Source organism: Pelodiscus sinensis, chromosome 4, assembly GCF_049634645.1.
Source record: "Pelodiscus sinensis isolate JC-2024 chromosome 4, ASM4963464v1, whole genome shotgun sequence".
In the NCBI taxonomy this organism is placed as follows: Eukaryota; Metazoa; Chordata; order Testudines; family Trionychidae; genus Pelodiscus; species Pelodiscus sinensis.
In genome coordinates this window covers 64102466-64118236 of record NC_134714.1, presented here as the reverse complement: position 1 = coordinate 64118236, position 15771 = coordinate 64102466, and the positions used below count along the sequence as shown (strand labels likewise).

Here is a 15771-nt window from a genome sequence, read left to right as displayed (position 1 = left end):
AAAACATACGGAATTTATCTTCAGAACATATAAGAGTAATGGAGGACCCAACTGATGATTGTCCTGTGGTCCCTTTGTTTGTGGTACCGTGCAAAGAGGTCACAAAGCAATAAGGTGGCCCTTTCAGGGAGTTCCTTAGGAGCAGTTCAGGGATTAATTCAAGCAGAATTGGTTATCTTAAGAGGAATTTGGAAGGATTATGTGCTCCTCATCCTTACTTGCTGGTAAAGAAACATGGGGCATAGAAATAAATCAGCCTGCTCAAAATGACAAAGGATGTCAATGACAGAGCTAGAATTAGAACTCTGGAGTTCAGGATTCCCAGTCGTGTGCTCAGATCAAATTGTGCCTTTATCTCATCCCATCTCCCAAGCATTTTTGTGACGCTTTTCAGATCTTTTGCATTAATCCATTATAGCTAGATCTAAAAAATAGATCTTGTGGAACATTGAACTATTCCTCCTCATTCCTAACTTCTTACCCTGGTTCTGTTTTACTTGAAGATGCATTTTGTTTGTTAGCTCTATCATTATTCTCTCTTTTGAGTGAGCGAGTGGTAAGACAATTACAATAGAGTTAATTGCTGTGACTTAAACATATATGAAACTTTTAGTTGAGCATGCAGTTTTTCAGCCACCTGGATACTCCTGTCTGGTTTTAACATTGCAAAGATTAGATTGTTTATATGTGAAAGAGTTAAAAGGTTGATATATATATAACTTGCTTACCTTGTCTTTTACTCTTCTTTAAACATTAAACCTCATTTCATCTCTCCCCCCCCCCATTTTTAAATTCTCTTTTCTCAGGCTAAGAGACAGCAGCGAAAACTTAACTTCCTGATCACTCAGACTGAGTTATATGCCCATTTCATGAGTCGCAAACGAGATATTGGACATGATGGAATTCAGGAAGAGATTCTACGCAAGCTGGAAGATAGCTCTACCCAAAGGCAGATTGATATTGGTGGAGGGGTAGTGGTCAACATTACCCAGGAGGATTATGGTAAGGCTAGAAACAAAATTTCAGTAGGCCATAGGAACCATTGGAGGAGATTGGTTACTATATGCAGAGAATGGCACAGACCCAGGGGTTTCTGTGCTTGGAATATTATGTGAAGAAGCCTTTCTGGAAATAATTAGATTGTATCCATGTCTTTGAGGTGGTACTGTAGTGCAGTTTACTGACACGTTTTAACATGCTGATATTCTTTTCAGATAGTAACTACTACAAGGCCCAGGCTCTGAAGAACGCAGAAGATGCTTACCAGATTCACCAGGCCCGGGTGTGTATTTCATGGGTGCTTAAGATAGAAGGGGAAGTGGAGTAAATTGAAGAGGCACTAGAACAAGAATTATCTATAGTGATCTCCTTTTAAATTAGCCATATTTATTATGGATACTGAGCTGCTTTTAATTTGAGCACTGCCCTGTTCACTTCTGATTAGCTGAAAAACTGGAGGGTAAAGGATTTAAGGAAAACAAATTGTATAATCAAGCTACAGGGACAGGCTTGTTATCTGTTTCTTTGCAGGGGACCATATGTGGTAGCACATGAAGGGTGAGAGAGAATTTCTTCTATTAGGTTGCATCCTGTATCCTACCCAACTTTTCCCCTCGTTTTTAGACCAGGTCTTTTGATGAAGATGCAAAGGAGAGTCGGGCAGCTGCTCTACGGGCTGCTAACAAGTCTGGCACTGGCTTTGGAGAGAGCTACAGCCTAGCAAACCCATCTATCCGGGCGGGAGAGGATATTCCACAGCCTACCATTTTCAATGGTAAATTGAAAGGGTACCAGCTGAAAGGCATGAATTGGCTGGCCAACCTATATGAGCAGGTATGCTGGTGCTTTGCAGCAATTTACACCTATAGGGACAAATTCAGTCCTTGTATAATTCCATGGTAGCCAGTGAATGCTATTTATGCTATGAATAAATTTGGCTCCTGGTCTCTATTCCTAATCAGAAGATCTTTTATGAAGTGTAGAAACTCTTCAGATCTTTTTCGAGTGATGTCCCCGTGTGTGCTCTGCTCTTAGTTCCTGTTGGTGATGGGTCGCCCAGAGCTGCAAATTGGAGCATTGCAAAGCAGTTTCCCCACATTGGGCCACACATGTGCGGAAGGTGTCTCGCACCACTGCCTCCTGAGTGCCTAACATGTGCGGCCTGGCCCCTTCCTTTCAGTTCCTCTTCACCCGCCCTCAGCTGCAGATCAAGCTTTAACATGCTCTGTCACTCTCTTTACCTCAGATAGTTATTTAGTGTTTGGACAGTTCCTTTTATAGAGTTAGCGTTAGAAGTTTGTGTAAATAGTTTCGCTCCTTATCTTTACCTCAAGAAAAAAAAAATTTTCTTCCCCTCAGGGGATTTGAATGCAGCACTAGCCACTCAAGCATGGTGAACCAGGTGAAAAGAACAGAGACCAATCAGTAAACAGTATAATATTAACTAACATGTCTGCCTCCTCAGGTTTTAAGAAATGTACTGACTGCCGAGAGCCCATGCCAGTGTCTGATGGCCATTCCCTCTGTATACACTGTTTGGGGGGAAGCCCACAACCTGCAAAAATTCGAGCACTGTTCAAGTCCAGCAGCGAGAACGAGAGCGAGAAAAGATAGCTCCTGAGAATGATACTGTTAGATAAGGCTATACAGCCTGCTGAGGCACAAGACACCTCCTCTAACCAGGACAGCTCTCTAACAAAAAGGGCTGCCTCCCCACCTCCTAGGAAAGTCATGAAAAATGGAGTTTCTTCAGCTTGCTCTCTCCCTCATTCCTCCTCCCCAAGAATTAGCAGTGGAGAGAGACAGGGAATATCTGGGGCCACCACCACAAAATCAGTGGGAAGAGGCAATACTGCAGCACCTACGCCAGTACGTGCCTCCTCGGTACCAAAAGAAGCACGAGGATGCTCTGCTCTCCCAGCGCTGCTTAAGAGCTTGGCACCACAAAAAGCTACAGTGTCACAGGCAAAAGCAGCGCACTCTAACAGGCCAGTGCCACCTTAATGCCGCTGCCCTCAGCACCAGCCGCACCGGCGCTTAATATGGACTCGCAGTTAACACAGGCAGCATCTGGCAGATCTAACTCCTTACCTGACAACCAGGGCAAACACTCTGTCACACCCTGCTTCTACAGATCTTTCACCTGCAGTATCTCCAACACACAGCTCCCTACGTGGGATTAGGTCTCAGGTACTCTCTCATCATAGTCCCTTGCCTGATGATGACTAAATTAGTGCATTCTCATCACAGCGTCTCTCACTGACGCTCTCACTTTACAGAGAAAGACCTCATCAGCCCGCCTGGTACAATAGGCTTACCTCCCCTCCACCTTACCCACCACAGTAGGCGGCACCTAGGGCTCATTGGAATCCATATAGGCAGTGCTCATCAACCCACTCCACACCAGCAAAAAGATGTTTGCCTCCATCCTGATCCCTTCTCCCACCCAAAGATTCAGAGGAGGAGGGAGAGATCGATGATAGGGATCCAGACCCTCATGCACTGGATACCTTTCCCACAGATAACTCTTCATCACTGCCAGATGATGCGGTAATACCATCTGACACATGCCCAACTGATGATCTTAAACAATTCCAGGAGTTATTCAAAAGAGTAGCAACAAGTCAGCAGGTTCCACTTCAAGAAGTGCAGTAAAAGCAACACTGTTTGCTTAAAGAATTTGTACCCCACACTGCAGGGGGAAATTGCCTTACCCATAGTGAAGAAATTATGGAGACATTTAATGAGCTGTGGCAAACACCCACATCTATCCAACCTACCTGTAAATGGGCAGACAGAAAATACTTTGTTCCCCCAAAGACACTGAATTCCTATTCAGACACCTACAACCGAACTCTTTTTTGTTGTAGAGTTGACTCAGCACAGATCTAAACTGCCCCAGTATAAAATGGCTAATCAAGAAAAGGACCACAAGTTAGATCTTTTTTGGTAGAAAGTTCTACTCTTAGAATCATAGAATCCTAGGGCTGGAAGAGACCTCAGGAGGTCATCGAGTCCAGCCCCCTGCCCAAAGCAGGACCAAGCCTAACTCTTCCTCCACACTGCACCTTAGAATAGCAAATTACACTGCTCTCTTGGCAAATCATGATTCGGAAAGCTCATGGAACATCTCCCTTAATCAAAGAAGCCTATCTTGAAAGCGATGGTTCTTGGGGGCCACACTATTGCACGTACCTCCCTACAAACAGCTCTAGACGTGGCTGATACTGCAGTCATGATGCAAAGGGCATCCTGGTTACAAGCTTTGGGGGTTCCTCACGAGCTTCGGTCTAAGGTGGAGGATTTCCCATTTGAGAAACAAATATTATTTGCATCCAAGACAGATGAGGTCCTTCATAGTAGCAAAGACTCAAGAACCACATTTTGCACATTGGGCATGTATACTCCACCTTACCAGCGCAAGCACTATACTCCATATAATCATTACAGACATAGCCAATATAATCGGCCCCCTCAAAGACCTTACAAGGATACTCTTATCTAGACCACGCCTTCAGAGGAGGCGTTCCAACCAGGGTTTCCCCGCTACCACTCAGGCTTCAAAACAGCAGATTTGAGGGTGTGGTTGAGGGTCTGCACCTCCTTCCCCACAATCCCGTGCCAATGCAGCGGTGCCATCTTTTTACCCACCATTTGCTCCCCTTCCTGCCACACTGGGAGTACGTAACATCGGACTGCAGGGTAGTGGAGATAATCCGTACAGTGTATACTATCCCCTTTATTTCTACCCTCCTACCCTACCCCATCCCTCTTCAGGGACCCCTCTCACAAGAGCCTGCTAAGTCAGGAGGTCAATTGTCTCCTGCTGCTCGGAGCCATAGAGAGGGTACCCAACGAATTCCACAGAAGGGGGTTCTACTCCAAGTATTTCCTGACAGAAAAAAGAATGGGGTTGGAGACCAATCCTCGATCTCAGCAAACTGAACAAATTTCTGAGGAAGCAGCGCTGCAAGGTGGTCACGCTAACCCCAGTTATTCCGGCATTGGATCAGGGGGACTGGTTTGCAGCCCTTGACCTACAGGACATATACTTTCACATTACCATTTGCCCAGCTCATCGCCATTACCTTCATTTCACACTAGGAGTAGACCACTACCGATATGAGGTTCTGCCTTTTGGCCTCTCCTCTGCTCCCTTTGTGTTTTCAAAGGTCCTAACCATAGCCACTGCATACCCATGACAGCTATACATAGTCATCTTCCCATACCTAGACAACCCTGTGATAAAAGGGCGGTCAAGAGACGAGACTACCTTCATGGTGAACAAGACCAAAGCCCTCCTTGCTCATCTTGGTCTTCTAATAAACACACAGAAGTTGAAGTTTGAGCCGACTCAAGACATATAGAGTTCATCAGTGCCTGTCTCAACTCCGTCTCGGCCCATGCTTATTTACCTCAATGATTCTCTGCCATCTAAGATCTTATCACAGTCATATCCATGAGCCATCTTGGTCGCACCAAACATGGTTTCCATTTCTGCACAGGTTGTCAACTCAACCTCCATACCTATTACCACGTTGACACGACCTTCTCTCCCAGAATCATGGGGATGATGCTACATCCTCAGCCAAACACCCTTCACCTCCATGCGTGGCTCCTATCTGGTTTGGGGAACTAGAAGCCTGATGCTCTCAACAGGCGAAAGATGTTCTCCACAGTAGGAGACCTTCCACTCATAAAATTTACCAGCAAAAATGGACTCGTTTCTCTCACTGGTGTCAGACAGCAATTATGGACCCTTGAACATCCCCACTGAACATTATCCTCAACTACATAATAGAACTTAAGACATCTGGACTTTCACTTTCTTCCCTAAGAGTCCACCTTTCGGCTATGACGGCTTTCCACACCCTTGTGGAAGGCATCTCCATTTTTGTTTACCCAGTTCCTTAAGGGTCACAGAAGGTTCCTTACGGGTCTTCAGAATATATACCCATGCCACAGAATATATACCCTCCACCCCCAGCATGGAACTTGATCCTTGTTTTGGACCATTTGACTAAGCCTCCATTCGAACTCTTGGCCACAGTGGCGCTTCTCTTCCTACACATGAATGTCTGCTTTCTATTGGCCATTATCTCAGTGAGAAAAGTTGGAAATTTTGGGGTCATGATGGCAGAGCACCCCCTACTATTTTTGCAAAAGACAGGGTTACGTTGAGGCCTCATCCAGCATTCTTCCTGAAAATATGTACAGTGTTCCTTGTCAATGATCCCATCATATAACCTACCTTCTTTCCAAAGCCTCACCAAGAGATGCCATGATGCACACCCTTGCTATTTGACGGGCATTGGCCTTCTTTTTAGATAGAACAAATTTCTATCTTTTGTAAATCTGCGACTTTATTTCCATTGTCGAGCACTTGAGTCACACAGATATTTCATCTCAGCGGATTTCATAGTATTTATTGATGTGCATACTCAAATGCCATTCTTTGGCTAACAGGACCTTACAGCATTCACCAGGGGCACATTCCATTCAAACTATGGTTGCCTCCACAACCTTCTTGAAAAATGTCCCCCTAAGAGAAGAGAAATCTATAGAGCTGCAACATGGTCCTCAGATCACACTGTCACAAAACACTATGCAATACTATCAGAACTAGCATCTGACTCAGCAGTGACCACTGCAGTCTTGTTCACCACTGCCAAACAATGACTCTGACTCCCTCCATCCAAGTCGAATACTGCTTTATAATCTCCAACAGTTGAGCACCCACAGGGACGTCACTCAAAGTAGAAAAGGTAGTTACTCACTTTGTGCAGTAATGACTGTTCTTTGAGATGTGTGTCCCTGTGGGTGCTCCATGACCCACCCTTCCTCCCCTCTACTTGGAATCTTACTTACTCGGATGTAGAAGAGGAACTGAAAGGTAGGGTCCTGGCTGCGTGTCGGCGCTTGGGAAGCAGCGGTGTGAGACGCCTCCTGTGCGTGTGCTGCCTGACGGCGGGGAAACTGCTTTGCAGTTCTCTGATTTGCGGCTCTGGGTGATCCCTCACCCACAGGAACTAACAGCGGAGCACCCACGGTGGGGAAAAATCACATCTCGAAGAAAAGTAGCTACTGAACAAAGTGAGTAAGTAACTCCCTTGTCTCATCCCTCAACCATACATACACACACATACATAGAAGAGAAGAGAATATTGTTTAGCTTCTCCAAACAAGTATCCCTGACTTCATTAAGAATTAATAAGATAAAATTGCATGTGGTATTTGCCTCTAGATATTTCATTTGCACACTTATGTACTCTCACCAAAACTAGACTGAACACAAGGGAATGTATATACATTGTTACTCTTTAATGCCTGTGTCAGTCTGTAAACAGGAGACAACCTTGCATTTGAATACAAATTGCAAATTGCAGGCATATTGAGGAAAAAAAATCAGTCTGGGAAATGGATGAAGAGGTGGAAGCAAGAGATTACAAATTCATAGAACCAGACTAGGGGAAGAAGTTGGAGGCTTCATATTCATTATAAACAGGGCTGTCTGCCCTCAGTTTAGTGGTATGTGTTTTGATAGCCTTACATGTATTATGGAAAAGTGAAGTAGAGGTATTCACATGTGGGTTTTTTGCAGGGCATAAATGGAATTCTTGCAGATGAAATGGGTCTGGGTAAAACAGTGCAGAGTATCGCTCTGCTAGCACATCTGGCTGAGGTAGGTGGATTCTTTATGATCTGTATACCTGATGGAAAACCCATACTTAATATGTGATTGAACTGGGTTCTAGTTGATTAATTAAATGCCATAAGATGGATGCCTGATGCAGCATTCCCATTCAGCATACTTATCTTTCTAAAAATGCAACTTTAAAAAGAAAATATGTATATTGAATTGCATGTAATTGGCATTCAGGGAGCAACTCCCTTTGAAGCTGAAGGGAAGAATAGAGTGCCAGGGAAAAAAGATTATATATTTTATCTGTCCATTGATTATTTTTTTAAAGGCATGAACATGGAAATATCAGGGCAAATTGAGTTCTGTTTTTTGAAGTTATTAAGCAAAAATTTCTTCTTAGCATAGTAAATCTGTCTTTCATGACTCTGTTTACATGACCCTCTCTTAACATTGCACCCAAACAAGCCTTGTCCCTTGCAGTTTGTACTATATAGAGAGCAGTAGCTGCACAGTCCTAAGAAGAGAGTAAGAACCGAATTGTAACAGAGGCAGTTTTCCATTTTGACCATAAGGAAGTAAGATGCACCATTCTTCTTCCTGGCACAGGTTAATTCACCTTCCATTCCAGTTTTGCACTGGTGGCCTGCATGTTGGAAGTACATGTGGAGCCAAAGCTTCATCCACTTCCTGCCCACCAGTGGAGAAGGGAAACTAACTCCCCCGTGAGTCTGCTGTCCCCATTGTGGTGGGAATCATGGTTCTGGAAGCCCCCATTGGATTTTATTCTCATAGGCCAGATCATGATTGGACTCTGTGTCAGTAGGCCTAGAATTTGTTGTTCACCAACGTGAACATGCTGCTATGTAAAGAATATCAGATTTCTGTGCCATCTTAGATTTTTTGCTTGCCAATGTGGCAGATGCACTGAGTGCTGAGTAAGTAGCAGTAGCAAATAGCTATTTGCTGAAAGAGAGAGATGTCACAGTTTGAGTTTAGTGTTCACACATCCAAGGACTGTTTGCAGAGCAACATTGTGGATTTGAAAGGAGGCCACACTGTTTAATCTGCTGAATCTAGCTGTGCATCACCCTGCTGTGCTGTTAGAAAGCTTTATGACCTGTATACTTCCCTCTCTTGTGCAGTCCTTGTCCTTAATTAATCAGAATGCTGTATGAAGCTGTTTTCGTTTCCCTCTGATTTGTTTTTTCCTATTCTAGAGAGAGAACATCTGGGGACCTTTTTTAATTATTTCACCTGCCTCTACGCTCAACAACTGGCATCAGGAGTTTGCCAGATTTGTTCCTAGATTTAAGGTAACAAGCATATTCAGGAAACTATTCCTTCTGCATCAGAAATTAATTTACTCACCCCTTTCAGCTCTTTGTCACATCTGGATGATCTGACTAGCTTGACATTTAAGAGCATGTAAGGGATCTGATTATTTGATCTTGTCTCTGACTTGCTCTTCTGAAATATTATTATATTTTGTGTCACTTGAATTCCATTTTTTTCATCTTGGGACAGATGTTTCTTAAAAAGCACCTTATCAGTGAAGCATTTAGATTGTGCTGTGGCATAGCCATGGAGTTGACACAGTTATGATTATGCGGCAATGCCAGGCAAGAGAGTGATATCTGAATCTTCTGCATTGTCTGTAGGATTAGTGCTTTGTTGTGAATTGCTCAAAATCTGTATCTGAGTGACAGATGGTTTAATTGTGAACTGAAAGAGGGCTCTAAAAATGTAGATGGAGGCAAAACTTCAATATCATTGGGGCAAATAAAATGAATAGAGTTGTAAACTGTTCAAAAAGTGAGGAGGGTAATGAAACATAAATAGCTCTATGCATTAAGAGAATAAATTCTTCAAAGATATTGGAGGATGGAAAAATAGGAGAAATAAGGTATTACTGCAAAATAAACTAGTCACGGCACATCCCTGGAGAATATTTGAGTCCTTCAAAAGATAAATTGGAGGAAACTGAGGTTACTGAAGGAATGCTAACAGTGATATGCAGACCTCAGTGGTTCAGGAGCCAAATGAGTGATCAGCATTACCAAAAAGAGCCATCATGGTGCGAATGACCGGAAATACAGAGTGTGTGAGTGTGTGTGTGTATTTTCTCAGAGTAAATAAGTTCACTTAGTGGAAATTGACAATTTAATTGGTTAATAACATAGTAAAAGCATCCTGACTGATTAATAAACTTTGGTGATTAAACCAGTGTGTTAGTACTGAACTGCAAAAGGATGAATGAGACACATTAAAGTGCCACTTGTGACTTGAGTTTGAGTATCACTGAGTGCTTGGAAGTATGTGAATAAAACAAAGTACCAGGCAGCTGTGTGTTACACCTGCAGGCAGTAGAAGATTATGATCAAATAGCTGAGATGTCATCAAATGTTTTTCAGTAATCAGTATTCTCCAGTATCAAGAGACTGATTAGAAAATTATAAATATAAATATAGTTCTTTATTAAAAGAAAATATAGGAAAGAATAAAATGTAAGATGTTTAGGTTTAAAACGAAGCACTTGAGAACAAATGACTTTCTGATTAATAGTCTGAATGCCTAGTGTTAATATTATAGAGGAAGGGATCTGTGAATATTACTTGAATTAATATGTAAATATCAGTTCTGTGTGCAGCAGTATTAGAAAGTTGTTGACTTATACTGAGTAGATCAGGAGTGGGCAAAAGCTTCTCAGTGAGCTGGATCCAGCCTATCTAGGACTTTGATCCAGCCTGCAAGGCAGTTCCAGGTCCCGCTCCCTAGCGCGTTGCATGGGAGCTGGAGATGCATTAACTACTTCTATTTAAAGGGCTTGCATCTTCCCCACGCCTTGCCTCACAGCCCCAGGGAAGGGGCAAGCCCTTTTTATAGAAGCAGTTGAAAGGGCTCGTGTGTCTCTGGCTCCTTAGCAACATGCTAGTGGCACCGAAGCTACAAGCCCTTTTAACTGCTTCTATTTAAAGGGCTCGTGCCTTCCCCACGCCTGTTGGGCAATGTGTTGCCTGGCAGCCGCAGGGAACACGACAGCCTTATAAATAGAAACAGTTAAAAGGGCTCACAGCTCCCAGCGCCTCTAGCGCGTTGCTAGGGAGCCAGAGATGCGAGCCTTTTCAACTGCTTCTATTTAAAGGGCTCACGCCTGCTGGGTGGCTGCATTGCCTGACAGCCACCCGGCAGGCACAAGCCCTCTAAACAGAAGCAAATGAAAGGACTCGCAGCTCTCGGTCCCACCGACCCATTGCCTGGGAGCTGCCTGGGAGGTGCGAGCCCTTTTAACTGCCTCTATTCAAAGGGCTTATGCCTGCCGGGTGGCTGCCAGTCAAGAAGTTAGCAGTGGGGCCAGGAGCTGGGAGCCCTGTTATGTGAATTCTACGCCTCCACCCCAGACAACTCTGGGAGGAGGCTAGTCCCCAGCACCCTCCCATCTGCTCTAGGTCCCTTTCGTTGGCAAGAAGTAAGGGGGGAGGGACCCCAGGCCAAGCAAAGCTCCTAGTAGGATAGCTCTCATCTCCGTCCCTTCTGCCGAGGCCCCACCCCTTCCGGGTCAGCCTGCAGCCACTTCCAAAATTTGTAAAGTGGCCCCTCTTCAAAAATTATTGCCCACCCCTGGACTCTGGAGTAGGTTGTTAAGCAAATCACTGCAAATGTGGCCTAATCAGTGCCATATCCTGTGGGGGTCATCTTATTTGAAGGAAGATATTGTAAAATAGAGAGTGTAGCATATAAGGCAGCTAAGATGATAAAAGAATGGAGATTTGTGTATCTGACAAGAATGGAATTATTTCATCTTTATTCTTTACATCATTTCCTGGTCAATTTTTCTCAATTTTTAAATTAGCAAAGGATGGTGGTGGTTGAAGTTATTGGACATTTGGGTTGAAATTAAGAGGGAAAATGCTAGGGGAATTAAGAATTTATAGAGAGAGCGAACAGGTGAAAAGGAAATTCAGATGAGGTTATGGACAAGTAATTTTGATGTATTTCACTGATATGTAAAGTATATAGAAAAAGAGGTATTGTGATACAATTTTCCTCGCCCCTAGAACAGAACAATTTTTAATGAATCTTAAAGTTTCAAAAATCCTCACAATTTTCAGAAGATGTAAAATATAGACAGTAAAATTATCATGATATATTTCCATTTACAAAGAGTTCATGGTCTTCTTCTGATCATACATAACTATATAGTTAATATGCCTACACTGAAATGTAAGTGGTGAGTTCCTTCAAGGTTATGCTGTAATTTCTAAAATAAAAAGCAGACCTGGTTTTATGTAATCTGACCACCTGCAATTTTTTTCAGAATGGTAAAAAGAACATTCATCATTTAATTTAGCTAAATGGCAACCATCTGTGATAGCTGTAAAAGCTAGGGATATCACTGAGGCCAGGAAGCTGGTTAGGGAGAGTTGTGTTTGTGGTTTTGTGTTTTCAGCCGTGCCTCTGTGCAGTTCCCATATCACACAACAGATGGCAGTAGCAACTCACATTGCGTTGCTGTGGTGCTAACTGTGCAGAGCTCAGATCTTCATGTATAGCAAATGGCTCAGCAGGATCCCGAGTTATAAATGAATTAATAAAATTGTGTGGCTGTTATGCTTGGTCCTTGAGGCAGTATTTCTTCCTTGAGGCAGTCCAGTAGGAATTACTTTACTTTTAGCCCATAGCAGCATATTGAAGCATAGCCTTGATGTGCAAGAATAATTGTGAGAGGGGGAATTAAATACTAAGGGACTTACTGACCATTCAGGGATGTCCAAGAGTAAATTACTAAATTGGCTAGCAGCCATGGGCAAACTTCTTTCTACAGTGAACTGAAAGAATATCAGTTTTTTTTTTCTTGGAAAATCTGACTGGAAAAGGCCATAGTTGCTTGGGGGCTATTAAGGGATTCTCTTAGCAGTTTATCTCTTTGCACTAGACATAAGTTGTTTGAGACATTTGTTTAGAAAATTCTATTCCTTAACGATTTCATATTTCCTCTGAGTTAGGAAAGACCTTCTTTGGTGATTTCCCTTTGATTGTTTTGGTGGTGGTATGTGTGTCTGTGGTGGGGTTGGAAGTGTTTGCCACTCTCAGAGATTTATTTTGCTTTGCCATGGAGTACGTGACATTTACCATCTTAGTTCAGGGATATCAGTATTTGACAATAACTACTTTGTATTTTGACTTGTTCTAGGTGCTACCATATTGGGGAAATCCCCATGACAGAAAAGTGATCAGGAAATTCTGGAGTCAGGTAACATCAGTGTCCCTGTCCTTTTATCCTCACTACTACTTGTACAGAGTAAAATAGGAATGTGTTCTACAAGGCAAAAGAATGAATAAACATAGAGTTCTATGTTTTTCATTCCCATCTGCTTTACTTCTGTTTTATATGTATAAATAAAGTGCTTTACTTACACAGTTACTCTGAACTTAATTTGTATAAGGTGCAACATTGTAGGGAATCCTAGAAGTCAATCAAAACTACTGCATTCTGCATATAATACAGAGGACTTCAGCATCTGGCATTATTGCTGATGCTGCATTAATAACCTAACTCATTTTAAAACAACAAATTGGGGAGAGGAAAATATAATGGTAATAGAGGATTATAGATTGCAAGTGGGAGACCCCAATTCAAATGAACAAACTCTTCTTCTGAATGTGTTTACTCGATTCAGATACGTGTCTTTCATTTTGTGGTTATAGAAGACGTTGTATACTCAGGATGCTCCTTTCCATGTGGTGATTACTAGTTATCAGCTGGTGGTCCAGGATGTGAAGTATTTCCAGCGAGTGAAGTGGCAGTATATGGTGCTGGATGAAGCACAGGCACTCAAGAGTAGCTCCAGGTAATACTTGTGGCGGAAATAAAATCTTGTCTTGCTTAGGAATCTTTTGAGTCAGTAGAGGAAAGAGAGAGGGAAAACACTATGAATACATGAGTTGATAAAGAGTTAAGATTTGAAAGAAAAGTTACATTGTCTCTCGAACGGACAGAAAAGTAAAGAATTCTTATGGCATTGCATTCTATTACGCACATGTTTTTAATGCATCCAGCAAGGAACTTCAGTTTCTCCCTTCATACTGTCAAGGACCCATTACAATCATCATTTTGGCTGAAGGATTAATAAGTTCTAATGTCATCTAGGAGAAATGCAAGGCACTGTTCTTTCCCTTCCCAAAAGGAATAAGATTAAATTAATGCTGACCACTTTAGCACAACACTCCCTACCATGTGCAAAAATTAAATGACTAGGCTTCTACCTCAGTCCACATAGCTGCATATTGGAGAACTTAATATTCACAGTCTTGAACTTATTGTATATGAGTTTTTTGATGGAAGAAAGTTACCATTTATAAGTAAAAACAACTGTTCTAAGTACCTGACTGTACTGTGCATAGTGTTTATATGGCTCTATGGATTTGAATGTCTTGGTATTTGGTCTTATGTACCAGTCCTGCAAAGAGTAATTACAAAGTAACTGTAGTCTTAAAGTGAGAGTGGGGTTGTGGCAAAAAATGGTGTGAAATATTTGTAACTGTTTCCAACCTCAGCCACCAGCTACAGTATACTGAGTATTCTGTGTTCATTAATAGCTATATAATTAGGCTCCTACCAAATTCGTTGCCATGAAAAATGAGTCCCGGACCATGAAATCTATTCTCCCCCTGTGAAATCTGTGTGCTTTTACCCTATACTTTGCAGATTTCATTGGGGAAACCAGCACTTCTCAAACTGGAGACCCTGAACCAAAAGGGAGTTGCAGGTCAGAGGGGGAGGGTCACAAGGTTATTTTAGGGGATTTGCAGTATTCCCCCTTCTCTCCTCCCCTCCTACTTCTGGCCTTCCTTCAGAGCTGGGCATCTGGAAAGCAGCAAATGCTGGCTAAGCACCCAGCTCAGAAGGCAGTGCCCCACAAGCAGTGGTGCAGAAGTAAAGGTGGTAATACCATGCCACCCTTACTTCTGCACTGTTGCTTTCAGAACTGGGTAGCTGGAGAATGGCAGCTGGTGATACAGGGCCCAGCTCTGAAGACAGCAGTGCAGAAGTAAGGGTAGCAATACAATACCATGCCATCCTTCCTTCTGTGCTGCTGCTGGCAGTTGCTGTGCCTTCTGAGCTGGGCTCCTGGCCAGCAGCCACTGCATTCCAGTGGCCCAAGTCTGAAGGCAGCGCTGCCACCAGAAGCAGCACAGAAGCAAGGGTAGCGGTACACAGCACCCATACAATAACCCACACAACTCCTTTTTGGGTCAGGACCCTGACAATTACACCATGAAATTTCAGATTTAAATAGCTGAAATCATGAAATTTGCAATTTGTAATATCCTGTGACCATACAATTGATCAAAATGGACCATAAATTTGGTAGGCCTCCTCATATAATGCTAACATATATCAATTAAATATAGCATTATTTGTATTGCAGTAACACCCAGAGATCCCACTCAAGAATCAAGGCCCAGTAAAACCTGCAGATTGCAGTATAGCCTAGTCACCCTATCCAGGCTTCTTTATTATAAGGTTGATGCCTGTGGTGGTTCTTGGCTGTTCTCAAACCTGTTTATTGATTATTCTTTTAATAAGGGTCTGTCTTCTTTAATTGCTTCTTTGTAACTTTTCTCCCAAAATTGCTACTCATATATATACCTTAGTGCTCTTTTTCCTAATGTTTGACAGCTCCAGAACCAAGCTCATGCACATTCATGAGCTAGCCTCTTCAGCACTCTTCAGAAATTTCCAATTCTAAGAGAACTGTAACATACAATTCAACTTCTCTTACATAATGGCCTATAAATGTAACTTTTTAATAGTCCAAAAAATACCTATTTGCTACCTTGAGGTGATGAAAGCTCTAATGACTGCACTTTAGTGGTAGCCAAACACTGACATGTTACAAAGTAAATAAAAATACACCTGTTATATGTAAGATAAACAGTGCTAGTCTCTTTATGAACTCCTATAAGAACTAAGGATGTTAAATATCGATTAATTTACTAGTCGAGTAGTCGATGGAATTTCCATTGACTAGTCGATAGGCACTTCTGCATTCCTCCTTTGAAATATACAAGAGCCCAAGCGGGGGCTCTTGTGCATTTCAACGTAGAAGTGCCCGCATAGAGCCTGG

At 42.6% G+C, this 15771-nt stretch overlaps 1 protein-coding gene across 2 annotated transcripts in view; it reads left to right on the top strand.

Annotated features, from left to right (window-relative positions):
- Nucleotides 1-15771, top strand: part of INO80 (INO80 complex ATPase subunit) — a 147461-nt gene that overhangs the window by 46554 nt on the left and 85136 nt on the right. For both annotated transcript variants that reach the window (XM_075927123.1, XM_075927122.1), the window contains 7 exons: nt 807-1002; nt 1215-1282; nt 1624-1833; nt 7601-7681; nt 8860-8955; nt 12834-12893; nt 13349-13491. In XM_075927123.1, the coding sequence (XP_075783238.1) occupies nt 807-1002; nt 1215-1282; nt 1624-1833; nt 7601-7681; nt 8860-8955; nt 12834-12893; nt 13349-13491 (854 nt within the window). The remainder of the gene's footprint in view (nt 1-806; nt 1003-1214; nt 1283-1623; nt 1834-7600; nt 7682-8859; nt 8956-12833; nt 12894-13348; nt 13492-15771) is intronic.